At 43.2% G+C, this 18,537-nt stretch overlaps 2 protein-coding genes across 3 annotated transcripts in view; one reads left to right on the top strand and one right to left on the bottom strand.

Moving 5' to 3' along the window:
* CAMK4 (calcium/calmodulin dependent protein kinase IV) overlaps positions 1-5,845 on the top strand; it is a 90,661-nt gene extending 84,816 nt beyond the window's left edge. For both annotated transcript variants that reach the window (XM_080972917.1, XM_080972918.1), the window contains one exon: positions 127-5,845. In XM_080972917.1, the coding sequence (XP_080829043.1) occupies positions 127-348 (222 nt within the window). In that variant the 3' untranslated portion in view covers positions 349-5,845. The remainder of the gene's footprint in view (positions 1-126) is intronic.
* Positions 5,846-6,872: 1,027 nt separating this feature from the next.
* On the bottom strand, positions 6,873-17,593 carry STARD4 (StAR related lipid transfer domain containing 4). Its single transcript, XM_080973789.1, has 6 exons — positions 17,431-17,593; positions 13,452-13,569; positions 12,178-12,227; positions 11,320-11,446; positions 9,965-10,079; positions 6,873-8,676 (listed from the first exon to the last, which is right to left on the bottom strand). Exons 2-6 carry the CDS (start codon positions 13,554-13,556, stop codon positions 8,450-8,452), a joined length of 624 nt encoding a protein of 207 aa, XP_080829915.1. The 5' UTR covers positions 13,557-13,569; positions 17,431-17,593; the 3' UTR covers positions 6,873-8,449.
* Positions 17,594-18,537: the final 944 nt, after the last annotated feature.

An 18,537-nucleotide genomic window follows, 5' to 3' on the forward strand; every position in this document is an offset into this window, starting at 1 on the left:
ACTAGGAAGTGATTATAGCCTTGCCTGGGTTGGTACACAGTGGAGACAGATGGGATCGGTGCCACGAAACCACAGCATAGGTGCCAAGAAATCTAACCACTCTTGTTTGTTTTTATTGAAACCCAGGCTGCAGTGAAAGCTGTTGTTGCGTCAACTCGTCTTGGGAGTGCAAGCTGCCACAGCACCCACGACAGCAATAAGCCCAGCCAAAGGCAGTCTCTGCGCCCAGAAAGAGAGGACAGCGTGGAGGGAAAAGAAGAAGTAGTAGTAGCAGAAGAAGAAGAAGCAAACTTCACTGAATCTCATGAAGAGGACGCTCATGAAGAAGCAACTGAAGGAGAGTCTTAAATCTTGGGGTATCTTATTCCAGCCAAGTTCTGTCATTCCGTGCGCCAGCCAAGATACCATTCAGAAGCAAATTACAAGCATGGCTACTCTGAGTGGCTTTGCCTTGGGATGGAAAATGCTCTAGCTGGTGACCTGAACTTCAAAATGCATGTGACTGCTTCTGAAAAAAAATAAATAGTTCACAGTCTTTTAATGGCATGCCATGGATAAAGTGATATTTACAGTAATACCAACGAATGAAGTGGAGAGCAGGGGACACTCCTTATTACCAACATGTATATCTCATGTAGAGTGTTTATAGATAACCTCTGAAGTGAATGATGATTATGGCTTATTATACAAGATTTTCTAGAGAGATCTTGACATTTCTTCAATCTGCTTCTTTTCAAACTCATAATCAACCAGTAGATCAATGGGCGCTAAGACCCGCCAAGTGTTTTTTAAATGGCATATGAAATATTTTGCATTCATCCGTGATAGTTTACAAACTGTTTACAATTGAGAACTTAAATATTTATATGCAAAAAAACATTCCACTGATTCCTGTGAAAGATTTATTCGAATGGCTATGAAACTATGTTCCTTAAGAATGCCTTACCTCTATAAGTAACCATTTCTGTACAGTATTTTGATGATAACTAGAATATCTTCAGACTTCTGTCACATTACTATCCAGTATTAATTTTACAAAACAATGTTAAGGATAGTACTCAAACAGAGCAGGTATGTGTGCCATTGTTAAGGTACAATTGGAATTAGTCGTGACTATGAAACTGTGCACCTGTTTATACAGAGGGGGATTCTGCAATTAATGTCCTGCAAGAAGAATATTCAACAGCATGATACTTTTGCTTTAGGATACCAGTCAAGGTACTTGCCATGGGCAGCAATAGAAATGCTTGCATGATTAGAGATACATGAGAATTGTGTAGCCAGTTGTTGTTTCTTTTTGTTTAATCTGTCAGCGTAGACTTGATCTGTATAAGTGTGCCAGTAAAGAACAGGTTAAGGTTAGGATAGGACACTATCACTGCAAAAAAGAAAGAAAATGTTCTATTCAGGCACTTGTGTATAATAGGTGTTACAATCTTTACTCTGCCAGGTGTAACCTATGCGAGTTGAAAAATAAGCAGAATGGATAGCATTTGTAATACATTTTGTAGCACCCGAATTTCTTAACGTATAGATAAAAGCGATCCAAAGAAATTAGCATGCAACAATTAACTTTTAGTGCAATCCTATACTCAGAAGTACGTATGTCCCACAGAGATCAGTGGAGCTTACTCACAGGTGGGTGGGTGGGTGTAGTATTGCAGTCTCTGTGGCTTTTCAGGAACACAGCCAATACCCCAATACGTTAGTTATTTCTTGCATTCTTTTTTCTTTGTCTTTGAAATAGTATTATCTTGCAGAGAAACAAGAATCAGTTAAACTACAGAAACCAAGAGGAGGCACATGTTTTGTGTCTTCTGTTCTATTGTAGTTAGAAAGGTAATTAAATAATATTTCTACGAGACTTGGTAAATTAAAACAACTCTGATAACGACAGAACAGAATACTAAGTTAGTTTTTTGCAGTGAAAGTGTCCTGTATGACTTTTGAAAGCTGCCACGATGTTTTAACTCATTTATAAATGGATAAATAAGTAGATCTTACATGAAAAATATTTGTTTTGCACATGGAATCATTGTGCCCAAGCACATGAACTGATTCCAAGATGTTGTTCTTGGAAAGTGTTTGCTTGTCTGGCAAAAGGAAGAATTCGAAGTGCTTAGCTAGAAAAGCACAGCACAATCCAAAGCAGTTTGCAGGTGGGGCTAGTTCTTTTTCTTCTGTGAAGAGGAATGCTCTGGACTTGCATGGAGATTGCCCACTGCATGCAATATGAGTTGATATAGAAGAGGGCTGGCGACCCCTTTGCATGTGAAGTTCTGTGCACACATCAGAAGTGCCAGATCACAGCTTCTGGGTACAATCAGCTGCATATCTGCTTGAAATGAATCAAGGGCTGCTTTCTCAGCTGCACACTGTGACTTGCATTATGTGTTCTGGGTACTGAGCCTTAAGTTGGAAGGTTATTGCTGCCAGGAAAACAGAATTGTTTTTAAATCCAGCCATTCGGGAAACATAGGGTACATGCAGTGATTTCCTAGCTTCTTATACAACTGCTTCAGAAATCCTTCCAGAAAACTAGTCTCCCTCCCTCTCTCTCTCTCTCTCTCTCTCTGGTAGCATATGATCAGAAGTCTGGAAGCTACTCGTGCTGTGAACCACACAAAATATATTTTTAAAAATCAGCATCTTGGTAGCAGCGAGGTCTGGGGACAATCAAAACACCTGAAGGTTCATAATTCGGTCCAGAACCTTCAGCTATACTTATTCTAGATACATTTGATTTGGTGTGTAAATCTGATCATGACAAGCACTTGATCAAGTATGTCAAAATGATCTGTGCTCTTGGGAAACCAAGATTCCACACTGCATTGGTGCTACCCATTTTCTGTGGCAATGAAACTGTTAGAGCAGGGATAGTCCACATGGCATCTTTCCAGTCTTGTTGGACCATGGACACCCATCATCCCTGGCCTTGACCAATGGTCATGCTGGCTGAACTGATGCAAGTTGTAGCCCCCACATCTGAACGGCACCAGGTTGGCCACCCCTGACATAAACATCACACCCTTGCTTGTTAAGGAGGATTTATTACTACTGTTCGTTATGTCATAGGAATAGTTCTATGGTTGTGATCTGTAATCAAATGTTTGAAAGACACCCAGAATACGAAACCCATGCAAGGTTATGGCTAACAGACGACGGTGCAGTTCAGAAGCTGTTGCTGTTCACCAGATCCGATTGCTAAATTCTTGTTATGATTTCTGCTCAGTGTGTTAGAAATAGTTCCCCTTTTGCAAGTCTCAGTATTAAATGTGCACTCAGATGCAGATAGCTCAGTTTGTTATCGAGCATGGGGCTGATAACGCCAAGGCTGCAGGTTTAATCCCTGTATGGGATAGCTGCATATTCTCGCATTGCAAGGAGTTGGAGTAGATGATCCTCAGGGTCCCTTCCAACTCTATGATTCTCTGATCTCTGCCATGCTGGACCATATGCTCTAATAATAAGCATCAGGGCAAATTAAGGGAGTGTGTTATATCTGATTCTGTATGGGTCATGGAAATTCCAGTTTATAAGAGTCTTTCAGCTCAGTCTTACATATACTTACTCAAAAGTAAGCTCTGTGGAATTCAGCGGGACATTCTCCCGGATCAGTGTGCATAAGGTTGCAGCCTTAAAATACGACTTTGATTCTGTGGTTGCCTGAGGAATAGCAATAGCATTACCATTTCACGTAATGGTATGAAAGCAGCTTACTGTGACAGGGGAAGAAAATGAGGCGTAGACTAACATTGAATGCATGCTATTGGTAAAGTTAATTAGACACTGGTATTTTTATTATTCTGATAGGTGAGATAAGATTAGGGTCTAGTATAGCAGGTACTATTACAAAATTATTTCACGGAATATGTTTCTCGTGAGTGCTAACTTATTTTGCCATGTCAACTGTTCCTGGTTGCACAACAGCAACAAATCAGTCAAATGACTTACTGTAAGTTGATTTTAAGTCTCTGCTCAGCCAGGCTACACCCATGGTTAATGCATAATGTCAAGGCTAATAATAGGGGGTGAAGGGGACCAGCAATTAAATGTTGCAGTGTGGCTTGCCCCTGCTCAAGTTTCCAGCCACTTCATTTATTCCCCCTTCCCACCTGGTTTCCCATTTTTTCTCTAACAGCCGGAGAGCATCCCATGCCTACTGAGCAAACTCAGCCCTCCATGGGCTTGGGGGGGGGGGTTCCCTAAATGTTTTTGTACTCCTGCAGACCTTGAGGACATAGGGTTCCCTCAAGCAGAGCAACTGATCCTGCTGCTCCTACTTATGCATTTTCATGTGAGTAGCTGTACATAATTTCCACTGCTCTGTCACTGTGTTGTCTCTTTTGCATTATCAGTAGAGAACCTGGCAGAAAGGATTTCAGGGGTCAGCATGCATCATGACCATTGAGAACAGCAGGTAAAGAGACTGCACAGACCTGGAAGCAGATTAGGAGTGCCTAAGGTTGACTCTTACAACGGGGATCAAGGAATATGGCAGAAACCCAACCATGATCATGCACCTGCAGCCCATTTGCCATTGAATAATCTCAAGTGTGCAACATGGAATACATGTCTAGTATAAGAGAACTAGGTTGTTAATAACCAATTTGTAATACAGCTAGGGCATTATTAGTATGTCTGAAAAGCATGGATATGGAAGGTCTCAATTGCGCCATTAAACTTTCAAAAACAGTTTGCAATGCACTTCAGGATTCTCATTGCAAAAATTGAATGGCCTGCTGCACAGCTGCAATCCCTTGCACAACCATGAAGTAGTTTATGGATTCTTATCTAATATTGGCTCGTATTGGAGAAGCCTGGCACTGTTAGTGGCTAAGTGAAGAGAGGTTGCCTCAAACTCCCTAGGTGGCCTTTGGCACCCTTGGCATCTCTGAACCTCAACTTTCCAGCACCGTGTGCAATATAGGCTCATGATATAGGCCTACCTTACAGGACTGTTGTAAAAGTTACTGTGCTATATATCAGTGTATAGAAAACAGTCTATAAATGCTAATATTACTTCTGACTGAAGAAGGAAGAGGAATTCTCTCCTGCTCAGGATTTTGGTGGGCACATTATTGGGATGTGTACTTCTAGACTCTTAAAAGGAGACACCGTCCAACACAGAACAGCACAATCCTATGCATGTCTACTCAGAAGTAAACACTGTTAATAGAACTGATGCAAGGGTATATAGAAATTGCAGCCTTAAACCTACTAAAATGAATGAGATTAAGCACACTTAACTGTGTTAGATTGTGGCCTAAGGCACTTGACTTAAGTATAAAAACCTTCCTTCCCCCCCATTAATGAAATATGTGCACTTTTTGTGGGACTATCACCTAGGACCACCTTTCAGGTAAAGCATTGAATGATTATGGTTAACCCAAGGTATGTTGCACAAAAGTAGCACTAGCAAAGGACCCCTAGAGTTGGTTTGGGCAACACTTGTGTATGTGTGATTGCTATGTATGTACTGTATATTTTCCCCACCTTTGTTATATTTGCTGCAAACATCTAGCACATTTTTGTTCCTTAGTGTATCCAAAAACCCATTTGCAATGTTACTAAAGAACAAGAAATAGCTGTGTGTGGAAATGCCTGAAAACTATAACCAAGAATCTGATGGATGAAGCTTGCAAAACCTTTATCACATGATAAAGTACTGTTGAAGTCTCAGAATTAGGCATGTTTGCAGCTTTAATAAGTGCAACTCACCTAGCCTTTCATATGCCCATATGGAAACGAATTATCTGGAGAATGAAGAGAATGCACTTTGATGCTGAAAAGTTTAAGAAGTACTTTGCATGTACCATAAAAATAAACACATATGTCTAGAGAAGTCTGTTTGTCATTCTGTGATATCAGAGTTTTATATAGAGACCTTGGGCAGGGGCGGGCAGGTACTTAGAACACCATATATTTGTGAAAATGGAAAATGCAGTGACAACCCAAGAGTCAGCGCCAATTTTGTGCCTTTCAGAGTTTCTGATTTGGATGGGTGATGCTCGAGTGACAGAGCACTGGATAGGATCTGGAAGAACTTCCAGCTGTTCAAGTGTGTCCAGGTTCTGTGCTTTATATTGTGTTTACATTAGATGAGCTGATAGTATCCCAAGATCTGCCTAGTAACTCCTGAAATCCAACACCAGCTTTCAAGCTGGTACCTTATGATACGATGGCTCACAATAGGCACATGTGAACTTGTGTTTAGGAAGGAAAGTTCAAAAATATGCTCATGGGCTTTTGCACTTAGTTGTCCCAATAAAAATACACCAGGTGCTGAAAGTCCACAGCCCCAACAAGATGTTTCCTCCAGATCACCCACACCTGTCACAAAGATGCTATGGGGTGTCAGGCATGGGGCAGGTAAAGAGATGCAGCTGCCAGTGCACAACTGGTAATCTTAAGGTGCGTTCCTGATAGGCAAGTCTTTCTAGTCAATGAACAAACAGCTGATAAGTGCTGGCGTCGAGCCTGCTGGGATTGGCTGCAGGGCTTGAAGTCAGTGCCAAGCAGCTGATTGGCAGCAAGCTCAAGCCTTGTTTGGGTCACCTGATGTCCTAGTGACATCAGGCAATTGACAGGTGGGTGTGACTAGCTGGCCAGAACCAGTTCCCCTAGGCATATGCTTTGCTTTAACCTCAGCTAAAAGGCTGGGAAAGATGTTTGCCCAAGACATTGGAGACTCAGTGCTGGCTGAAGCAGACAATGCTGGACTAGGCAGACTAATAATAATAATAATTTATTTCTACCCCACCCATCTGGCTGGATTTCCCCAGCTACTCTGTATAAAGCAGATTCATGTGACTGGCAACGTCATCTTCTCCCCCCCCTTTTTTTTAAAAAACCACCACCACCACCAGCAATATTTTGAACTGAATACTTTAATATACATCTTAAGCATCTTATATAAATAATCTCTCACCAGTTATAATACAGAACTGCAGCACAATTCCTATATATTCTTCCAGCACTAGCACCATCTCAATGACTAGCAGCCATTTCAGTAGAACTGTGGGTCACTTGTACCAGCAAGTGAATTTAAAAAACATCTGTTTAAATAATTGAAGCATATTAACAATTTAAAAAAATAAACATCATCGTGAAGCTTTAAGAAGATTATGTTCTACCAAAGTCTCAAATGAATTCTTTCCTGGTAAGTTAACATATAAGCAATCTTAAGAGAACAATGTCCTGGAGTATAGGCCTTAGATATTATTAAACTGTTTTTATGGAAAATCTTGATTCAATTCTTAGGTGCGCCCAGTCAAAGTTAAGCACTGTTAAGTCCCTCCAATCTCCTATTGAAGGATAATACATTTTACAGATGTTACTAATTGAAACTTGTCACCATGTACTAGTAATAATCAGAGCAGTTTTGCAAATAACCACATGCTTTACTATTTTGTTATCAGTAACAACCACTGCTAACTTTTTGGCTAAAATGCGTGGTATGCAAAGTAGGTCCATTGAAATTAAAGATTAAGCAAGGTTCATTAATTTCAGTGGGTCTACTCTGAGTAAGACTCAGTTGCATGCCACCCCAAATAACCAATGACAAAATTACTCTATAAAGCAGTAAAGTATGGAAACAGGAGCACAGAATTCTCTAAAGTGCATCAAGCTTTATAGTTTAAAGATAAAAGATTCTGAACCATCTTTTAAATCAGGATTAGCAAGCAACATAAAGTACATGAAAGCATTAGTATTTTGCATTCATACATTTAGCCCTTGAAAAGAAAAGATGCCAGTGTATTGCAATTCCCACTCTTACAGGCCGTCGCCTTCAACGTTTACTCAGAAGCAAGTCCTACTGTGCTCAGTGAGGCTTCTCCCTAGTAATAATGTTTAGTAAAGCAGTCTTAGTAAATAAAGGGGTTGCTGGATGGCAGAGCTTTCCTATCATTGCCTAGTTTCCTTTAGGGGTGAAATTAGCTAGAGCAGAACATGTTTTCACCCTCCAGTTCTACAGCTTCCGTTTGTGAAAACCAGCATCTTCCATGGGGGTGCTACAAATGTGAGCACTGTGATTTGCAAGCTTTGGAGCTACAACCATTCTGGAAATTATGTTATGTAGGCCAGCCCCCAGACTGTATTCCTGCAGGGAAGAGATCCTTTCCCTCAACTTGCTAGAACACTCTGATTTAGAGTTCTGTCCAGAATGTGGTTGTGCGAGTGCCATGGGCTTCTGTGTCTACGGCTTGGCTAAGAAGCAACGATGTGCTGAAGGCTTGCCAAGTGAGTTTCACTGAGCTCAGTGGATCTTACTTCAGAGTAAACATGTTTTCAGTTCTTCTGCACAAATGGGACTACCAGCACCTATAAGGAAAATACTACAAACCTTCATGCAGGAAGCTTCCAACCTATCCTAAGGTTTTGAGAATTGACTATGAGGTGCAGAATATGATTGCAAGGAACACACAGAGTTTGAGGTCAGCGCAGATTATGCTTTCAGGGTTTTTCTGAGATCAGAATAAAAGTTACTCAGAGTACTGGCCATAGCCGTGTCCACCGCCGACTGAGGGATCATCCCACGCAAATCTGTCTGGATGAAGCCTATCAACAGGCTGTGTCTAGGATTGTCCTTGAGAGGGAAACAGAACCAGCCACAAGGGTGGTTAAAACCTCGAACATAACCCGGTTTTACTTCACCATAGTCCAGGCTGACACCTGTTTTAAAATAAAACACAGTTGTGGGTTGAACCTCTCAAGTAAAAGGAATGCACCTAGTTTTATTCCTGAGAAATCTTTTTGAGAATTTTATTACAGCCAGGATCCCAAGGATCCTGTGGGAGAGGTAAGCTTCCTTCTAACAACCCCAAACTCCAGACTCAGGGGATCTAGAGTTTCAGCAGTTTGCTGACAAACCTAGAGAAGCTATATGCAGATTTCTTTTAAAAAAAAGGGAAGTCCCAGTATGTAGTCCTTTGTCTTGCCCCTGTTCAAGTTGTGCTTGTAAAGCTGAGGGATTTCTGTCCAAGGCAGTACCTTATAATCATATGGGGAACGTGTCCATTTCTTGGAACAATAAATGGTGGTGTCTAGAAGAAGCTACCCAAACCAACCTTCCCCCATCCAGAGAGAGGAAGGATTTGGGGATAAAGTTACCCAAGAACGCCTTTCTAAGTCAATGTGCAATATTTACAATATTCTAAATCTGGTGTGAACCATGGCAATCTCCCAAAACAAAATCTAGGTCTGGTTCTTTGCTCCCCAAAACAGTTACATAGAAGAGAGAACTAGGTTAGGGAGGTTGTGGACAGTGGCGGAGCTTCATGCTCTGGCACTGGGGGGCGGAGAGCAGGCGGGAGCGGGACTGGTGTGTGTCCTGGGGGTGTGGCGCCCAGCATGGGCGGGGGGGCAGCCGCGATGGCACCCCACTGGGATCACGCTGCCGAGGGCGGTGCGCTCCCCCCGCGCTCCTCTTCCTCCGCCAGTGTTTGTGGACTCTCCTTCCTTGGAGGTTTTTAAGCAGAGGTTGGATGGCCATCTGTCATGGATGCTTTAGCTGAGATTCCTGCATTGCAGGGGGTTGGACTAGATGACCCTTCGGATCTCTTCCAACTCCACAATTATATGATTTCAGGGCAAGCCAAGCAGTGCCTGCTCAAATTCCACATTTTAGGCAGTCAGGCATGGGTTCAGGTTCAACCTGTCAATCCTCATCTCAGGCCAAGTGCAGCTTACTCACCAGAAAATGCAAGCTAGCAATCGTATTCATTCTACTTTCCTTTGCACTAAGTGACTTTTGTATAGTACTTTTGATCTGCCAAGTGACAGACAGGATGTCCTTCTTCGTGGCGCTAGTTTATTTCTAATTTTAGCTTTGAGGAAGTGGGTGTCAAACCAATAATTTGTTGCAAACAGCAGCACGAACGTACATAGATTTGATTTCTACAGGTTTCAGTGTGCTTTAGACAGCAAGATTAGAAGATAGAAGAGGTTTAATTAGAATTACCGCATGACAGAATCCCGTCTTCGTAGTCTGTTGTGCAGGAGAAGTCAACAAACTCTCTGGGAGAAATGATGTTCCACAACTGGCCAGCTGTGGTGTACCGCATAATACAACAGTTCTGCAGTGCAATTACAAAATGCTCGTTTAGATAGTATTCATTTATAGAAACCTAGGGTTTATAGCTATGCCAAGCAATATGGGGACTGTGTTGAAGAGTCAAACTAGATGAGACCAGAAATAAATCATGACATTTCCATCTTTTTAAGCTCTGCAGCAGCAGTTCCGCTCCCTTCCCCAATTTGGATCAGGCCTGTGACATTGGGGGTTGTGGTTAGAGGGCCGTCTCTTGAATGTGAAGAGATACAGCTGCCATCTCTTGATATGACTCAGGACTCTATGTAGCTGAATTTTTTTAAGTTTAAAGAGACAAGAGACTTACCCAGTGTATCCTTAGGTCTCCCATCTTTAAAAAAATCCAGCTACAGGCCTAATATGGATTTAATTGACTGCCTGACTCAAATAATGAACTATACAGATATCTCTTACTTGAAGAAACAATCAGGTTTTCCTACAAGTGCTCCTGATTATTCCAACATGCTGAGATGAATCATCAGTCTTATCTTAAATAATAAACATCATCTTTAAGAAATCTAGGAACAGATTCTTAATAGGAGTTAAATTCACTAGAAACAGTACGCTTAAAGCTACACACATCAGAATGAAAGGTGCCTGGCAAAATGTAAATAGCCAGAACTGGTGTAGAATCTACAGGCTTTTTTTAAAAAAAGTGTTTGCTTGTGTTTCAGGATTCATTAAGATGCTGTGCTGAAACCAGGACAGTTCTGCTGAAGGTCACTTTTTGGCTAAGAAAAGAGACTTTGGACATCAAAAGAAAATAGGCTTTAAATTAAAAATTGAGAGCACGATGCAGCCAAAGGTCAAGAGTTTAAATCTATCACAATGGGATTAACTTTCCCACTGAAGCCAATGGGATTTAAAACTGTTTCTGGATAGTTCAAATTTAGTTAGAAGTTATATCGAAATTAATGCTCAAAACAGCTTGGATATGGCTGTATTTGTACGTCCTAGTTTTCAGCTACTCAAAATGAGGCACTTTCTTGAAAACTGCAAAAGCTATTTTGTTCACTTCAGATTTGTTATACATCAAAGTTTCTACCACTGTCAACAAGAAGGTTAAAGTGTCACTCAAAGCACAATGAATGAAGTGTGGATATATGCAAGTAGAGAAGCTCCCTTCTTGTTGACTGTAAAACTTTAACTTGCATTGCAACTGCTGTGCCAAATGAAAAGCATATAAGTAGAACTTCTGGTTGTGTGATAAATGGGTGACGCATTACCTCTTCAAACTCATCAACAATATCCATCGAGGTCATCAGACTATCCCAGTAGAGTCGATAGGGTCCAGGGCGTATGTGATCTATTATTCTGTTGGCGACATCCTCCACAATCCCTTGTGCTTTGTAGCTACAGAATTAGATTTAATACAATGATGCTTAGAAAATGTCAACGCGCCTAGCAACTTTCCACCAGTTTAAAGTAACTATATATGGGTCATGCACGTGCCAATATCTCTTTTATTTTCCATCAGGATCCAGGGGCCTTAGGAATGTTAAATTTCATCCATTATGCCTCAGATTACCCAATCCTCTTGTGCCAAAGCAAAAAGTTATTCTCTATGAACTTTGAGGGTGGGGATGGAGGCACACCATGTTGGATTTCATTCATTCAGTCTGAGGCGGAGGAAAGAGGAGGTCTGCCAAAGGTTTTTTAATGAGGACTCCCTATAAGGAAAGCTACAACAGGACCTACTCAGCCTCAGAGAACAGCAAGAACTGTCTACAAATGAAATAACCATTTTTATAACAAACAAAATGCAGCTGAGAGGAGGATGCTTAGCACCAGAGGCATTATGTACACAAATGCATAAGTGACGGTTTCACATTTATATTCCACAAAGCACTCAAAGCCACCCCCACCCACTATGCATTTTATGCTTTTATGTCCATGGTAGATGCAGAGAAACTATCCTGAAATGAAGTATGATACAGCAACGATGGCTGGAAGGCACAATGTATTGGGGAGCGGCCCACTTCTGCTCTAATATGGCCAGATTCTTCCTCTCAGAAACAGTCCCCTCCCTTGCTACTGGAAATTATATTTATGAAAGAATTCATCTCCTCTGTAAGTTAACTTACAGGTATCCATTGAATTCTTCAGATGGCTTACGCCAAACTGTCGTATCTTTCTGCAGAAGAAAAATAAGATCACAATATTTGTACTTTATTAAAAACGACTCAATCACTTCACACCTCTGAATGTACAAATGTGACAGAATCGAGAAGTACACAGACCACCGAGGGAACTTTACAAATATAGCGCATCTTTTACCAACCTGTTCATCAGTACACACATTTTAATTCAACTGTAGTGGTTTTTTTTTTTTAAATACATGCATGCAATAAACTATCATGTAAATTCTTCTGGTGAATGAGGAGAGAAACCAACACCCAAACATAGCATTAAATCAACATATGTGAGAACACATCCTCTATGAACTACGGCCATTCATATCATCCCATGCCTCTTTAAAAAAATGTTGCAAAAGAAAAACTCTGAGAACTAAACTTGACAAATCACACATCAAAAAGTCTCCCTATCACAACATCAAATTTTAACTGGGTTGCCTTGGCATTGTGTAGGCATCATAACTGACACAATTGCTTAGGACTGAAGATTTTAAGTTAATTTTGTGTTAATCTGATAGTATAAAAAACTGATTTAGTGCCAATCTAGATATGATGAGCTTTGATGAGTATCACTATAGGCTCGGGGGAAAGTATATTATGCTTGTGCCAGCGTTTGCACATGCAGTTAAGTCATGAGACAGCACTATCAGATGGAAATAAGAACAGGCTTTCCCCAAACCATACACAGTAAATAAACACATGAGGAAAAAGGGGGACAGGTTGCCATGTCACACCTGCTCTAGTGAACCAGCACCACACACTTCCAGAAGTTTTGAGAGCCAAAGTCTGAAGCAGGGAGCCTCTTCTACTTATGGAGGTTCATGGGTGCAGCCAAAGGGGGGCAGCTGCCCCCTCCAAATCAATAAAAATATTGATAAAAACACATAGATAACTGAGGTTCTGTCCCCCCGCAACAAAAGGCCTGCCCTCCCACCAACAAAAATCCTGGCTACGCCCATGTGGAGGATCCCTGTGTGACCTCTAGCTTGTGGAAAGGTAGAAAAAAAGAGGAAAGTGCCCTTAATCTCTTTGTGTGATTTTCATCACTCAAAGAAACAAAACACCAAAACAGGGCTCTGAAATCTACCCACTCAAATGTACGGTACTTCACATATCATCGCACCATATAGGCCCACCTAAAACACAAAAGTAGAATATAAATCACCCTACTCGTTTATTAACAAAAGAAAAGAATCTGGAAAGGCAACGACTTGGTAACTTACTGTTTTCTTAGTAAGTCTCCATTCATCATCTTCAATATTGTAGTACCGGATGACCTCATTTTTTAGCTTTGTAGCCACAGAAACTACATCAGGAAAGTCTGCCATTCTCTTCTGTCTTCTGCAGAAAATCAGGATGTAAAAAAACAAAAGGCGGTGATTTACTGTTCCTTCTCAGTTTCCTGTTTGGCGTTAACACTATAATAATCATACAAGTCTCAATTTCTCTCTAAACTGCACAGCTGCATGATTCAGGATCATCTGGAGTAAGCAGCAAGTGTTTTTCTCAACAAAGCAGAAGCAATATATTATTGCAGTGCCCAACAATTAAAATGCACACGTTCCAAGATCTAAACAAGTATGTTGCAAGTACTGCCAATCTCCTTCTTGGAAGAAGCTCTGAATACCAAACAATCTTAACAAGTGAGAAAGTGACCTTTGAAAGGCTGTGGTGGTTAAGGATCACACGGGTTGAACATGGAGCTTGGAACTCTGGTGCTAAGATTTCTAGAGTATACACATAGCTGTCAACCGTCCCTTATTTGGCGGGAAACTCCCTTATCCCAGCACCATGTCCCGCTGCTGTCCCTTATTGATGATGTCCCTTAAATTTCCCGGGTTTCAAAGGAAGCAGCTCCTCTCCCTCCCTCCCTGCCGGCCAGGGAGGAGGGAGGCTCCAACTGTGTTGCTTGACTGTGTTGCTCACCCAATAAGGAGTCTAAGAACGACTGGGGGGGTGGAGCTTGCATGCCTTGTGCTGATCAAATCGGCCACGTTGCCTGGGGACTCGCTTTTGCTCAGCGCTTCCCAGCGGAGAGGTGACGGTGGTTTTCCTTGCTGCTTCCCCTTTGCCGGGTTGCTGCGCTGTGGGAACCACTGCTTGAGGCTTCGTTTGGCTGCTGGCTGGGCTTTCTGCCTTTGGCTCGGAGGGGCTCAGAAGTTGATCATACCTGTGCCCGGAAAATCCCTTATTTTGGCTGCTGATCCCTTATTTTCAAGGCTGCTGGTCCCTTATTTTCAAATCTGTAAGTTGACAGCTATGAGTATATGCTTAAACTGCTCCATGGCTTCAGGTTGGCATGCGCCTCTGTGACATCAGGGAAGGTAAGCAAATGGCATTCAGAGGGGCTGTGTGGCTCATGCCAGCACAGACCGCCTACAAGATCAGATATTAGTGCCAAAAACACAAAGAAGCTCAAGAGAAGACTATGAAAAGCGGCACAGGAGGACTGTCAAATGAGAGAGTCGGTTGGACAAAAACAGAACCTAACATTACCCCACAGATGTCTCCATTAACATAACAACCTGTTAAAATGGAGACTGAAGTGTCTCCTATTGTACCATCGAGTAAAACTGCTTCACATACAATTATTCCAGTGACGGGTGTCACTTCTGTGTGTACAACCACTATCTATATGTCACACTCATGATAAGCACCCATCTGTTTTGCCATGTGCGCCCTCATCATATATGACTGCACACATTTCCCTACATGGAATTTATTTCTCTGCAGGAAACCACTGTGGGTGAAGGGGGTGTTACTTTCACAACAAGTGGCAGATTGCTTAAATTAAATGCTTCTTCTCAAAAGAGAAATGAAACCTTCACTGAAAGGCAAAGCAGTACAAATATAGCCTGAATATTTTAAAAGTACAGTGGTACCTCAGGTTACATACGCTTCAGGTTACAGACGCTGCCAACCCAGAAATAGTACCTCGGGTTAAGAACTTTGCTTCAGAATGAGAACAGAAATCATGCAGCGGCAGTGCAGCGGCAGGCCCCATTAGCTAAAGTGGTGCTTCAGGTTAAGAACAGACCTGAAGAACGAATTAAGCTCTTAACCCAAGGTACCACTGTGCACATTTTTAAGGATGGCCATTAAGATGCCATTTTCAGTTTCAACAAGTGCATGCATTAAAATATTGTTTTTGTAATATTGATGCCTGATTAACTGAGAGGCACATTTGTAGTTGATTGAACCTTTAAAATAAAATAAAATAGCATGCCAAAAGCATCTGGAGTGCCACAGGTTTCCTATCCCCGCTCTAATGACTCATCCAGCTGCTAACTTCTACATCTCTTTAAAAAAAGGTAAAGGCACCCCTGACCGTTAGGTCCAGTCGTGAACAACTCTGGGGTTGCGGTGCTGCTTCCAGGTCATGTGGCCAGCATGACTAAGCATGGCGAACCAGAGCAGCGCACGGAAACGCCATTTACCTTCCCACCGGAAGGTATTACCTATTTATCTACTTGCACTTTGACATGCTTTCAAACTGCTAGGTTGTCAGGAGCAGGGACCGAGCAACGGGAGCTCACCCCATCGATTCGAACTGCCGACCTTCCAATCAGCAAGCCATAGGCTCTGTGGTTTAGCATAATCTTAAACATGGCGACTGAGAAGTAAGATCCACTGGTATCAGTATAGTAAGTTACTCCTAGTAAGTTACTCCTAAAACTGAAGCACTGGCTAAGAGAAACTTACAACGTGTAGGTATTTTGTTGTGCCATTCTACCGCTGTTTTGGTCATGCAGGTTGCATAACCAAACACTGATCCCATGGCCTCTGATACATGTGCATAGCCAGGATTTATGTTCCAGGGGGGCAGAACCTAGTTATCTGTGATGCGATTGGTTGGTTGGTTGGTTGGTTGGTTAGTTATTATTTATTTGCTTGATTGGGGGAGGGGCAACTGCCTCCCCCCTCCCTTTGGCTACACCATGGCAGGTGACCAACAGGGCCAAAGAGGCATCTATGCACAATGTGTAGCTACTAAAAACAAGTCTGAATGTTTATTAGAAGAAGAAGAGTTTGGATTTGATATCCCGCCTTTCACTCCCCTTCAGGAGTCTCAAAGCGGCTAACATTCTCCTTTCCCTTCCTCCCCCACAACAAACACTCTGTGAGGTGAGTGGGGCTGAGAGACTTCAGAAAAGTGTGACTGGCCCAAGGTCACCCAGCAGCTGCATGTGGAGGAGCGGGGAATCGAACCCGATTCCCCAGATTACGAGACTACCGCTCTTAACCACTACACCACACTGGCTCTCTTATTATTTAGAAGCACCTGTGACCTACTTTTATACGACTATGCAAATGGGTCTTAATTAAATGTGCTGTTTGTTCCCATCCCATTATCTCTCTCACAGATAGATAATAAGCTGCTTGGCCAACCATAACAGCTGAGGCTTCTGTGCCAGCTCTCTAACAGACATCTACTTACGAAAGCAGGTGCCGCGCTCAGAGCAAGGAAATGAAACTATTTGCTCCTGCCCTGCCTCTCCTTGGCAAGTGGATAAAAAAACGACAACAGACTCATCCGAGATGAGTAACACCCCATATCCTTTTAAGCCAGAATAATGAGTAATGGCCCACATTCTTCTACTCCAGAATAAAAAGTAAGGCGACATATCCTTTCACTCCAGAATAACCTGAATGCCACTGTGATGATATGTATGCGTCAGCCAAGATCTGCGGAGACCCGGGTTCAAATCCCTACTCCTCCATCTATAATGACTGGGCCAGTCACTGTCTATCAACTTCACACCAGATATTCTCCTGCTGAGGATAAAACGGGGGGTGGGGAGGAGCACATATGCCACCAGTGAGCTCGTTGGAGGCAGGCTGAGATATAAATGCAATCGGATACCAATGAATTCGATACATAAACATAAAATGCTGCCTGTCCTCGGGTTCATGGGGGGGTGGATTTCAATCAGCCCACTGCTTTCAAATCTGAACATCCAATGTTATAGGTTTGCGCGGGGGGAGGGCGGTTTTCTTCGCGTTCCCAGTTTCCACAAGGCCGGGCTCGTTTCCACACGTGAGGCTCAGAATGCGGGCACGTGAAAACGTAACGTGTGAAAACGGCACACTTTCGGGTATCGAAATTTAGCCGCCCGTGGGCGAAGCTTGGGTGACCCAAGCAAGAGAGCATCTCTCGGTGCTTCCGGCCCGCTTCCCCGGGCGGGCAAAAAGGCCGCTTACCAGGATCCCGGGCTGCGAGGAGCGACTTTTCCGCAGCGGACGGTTCGGCGCCACGTCGAAGGTCCCCCGGACTCCGGCCACGCGCGACCCGCTCCTTCTTCCCCCAGCTCTGCTTCTGTTCCTTCTGCTGCGCTCACCCGGTCCAGCAGCTCATGCCGTTGGGCCAATCAGAGCTCAGCCGGCATCCCCGTCGCAGCCAATCGCAGCGCGCCCGTCTTTTCTCCCCTCTCCTCCCCCCGCCCACCGTTTCGCCTCCCAACCCGCCGTCGGTGTCGATCTCCCTATGCAAAATTCATAGCCCTTAAACCACGCCCCCAACTGTCCGCCCCTCTCGCTCTACCCAAAACGGATGACAGGCGGACCGCGCTCATTGGGCACATGGCTGGAGGGAGGCGGGGTGAAGCGCGGGGATTGGCTGACGTGCATGTGGAGTGACAAAACGGCGGGGGCGCGGAGAGAGAGACCGGCAAAGAGAATTTTGCTGCGCCTGAGAGAGGCTTTTGCCACGTTTGTTGTGGCAGGAACTTTTCTGGACCGAAGTCCGGCTCATCTGGTGCAAAAACAGCACCTGGAGGATTGTGCGGTCCAGGAAAGCTGCCTTGTTGTGGCATATTAATAAGTTGGTTGGTCTTAATGGTGCCACCAGATTCTTTGATGTTTTGGCTGCAACAGACTAACAGGACCCATCCCAGTCTTAGGAGTGTGAATGTAAAAGTGGAGTAAAAGAGGAGTTGAGGATGCTCCTCTCCAGAGATAACTGACAGGAAAGAATTAAGAAGGTGGAAGGCTTTCCAGAAAACGTCTGGCCATTTGAGATATGTTGTTGTTTAGTCGTTTAGTCGTGTCCGACTCTTCGTGACCCCATGGACCAGAGCACGCCAGGCACTCCTGTCTTCTACTGCCTCCCGCAGCTTGGTCAAACTCATGCTGGTAGCTTCGAGAACACTGTCCAACCATCTCATCCTCTGTCGTCCCCTTCTCCTTGTGCCCTCCATCTTTCCCAACATCAGGGTCTTTTCCAGGGAGTCTTCTCTTCTCATGAGGTGGCCAAAGTATTGGAGCCTCAGCTTCAGGATCTGTCCTTCCAGTGAGCACTCAGGGCTGATT

Source organism: Podarcis pityusensis (assembly GCF_964106645.2).
Source record: "Podarcis pityusensis genome assembly, chromosome: 11".
Lineage (NCBI taxonomy): Eukaryota > Metazoa > Chordata > Lepidosauria > Squamata > Lacertidae > Podarcis > Podarcis pityusensis.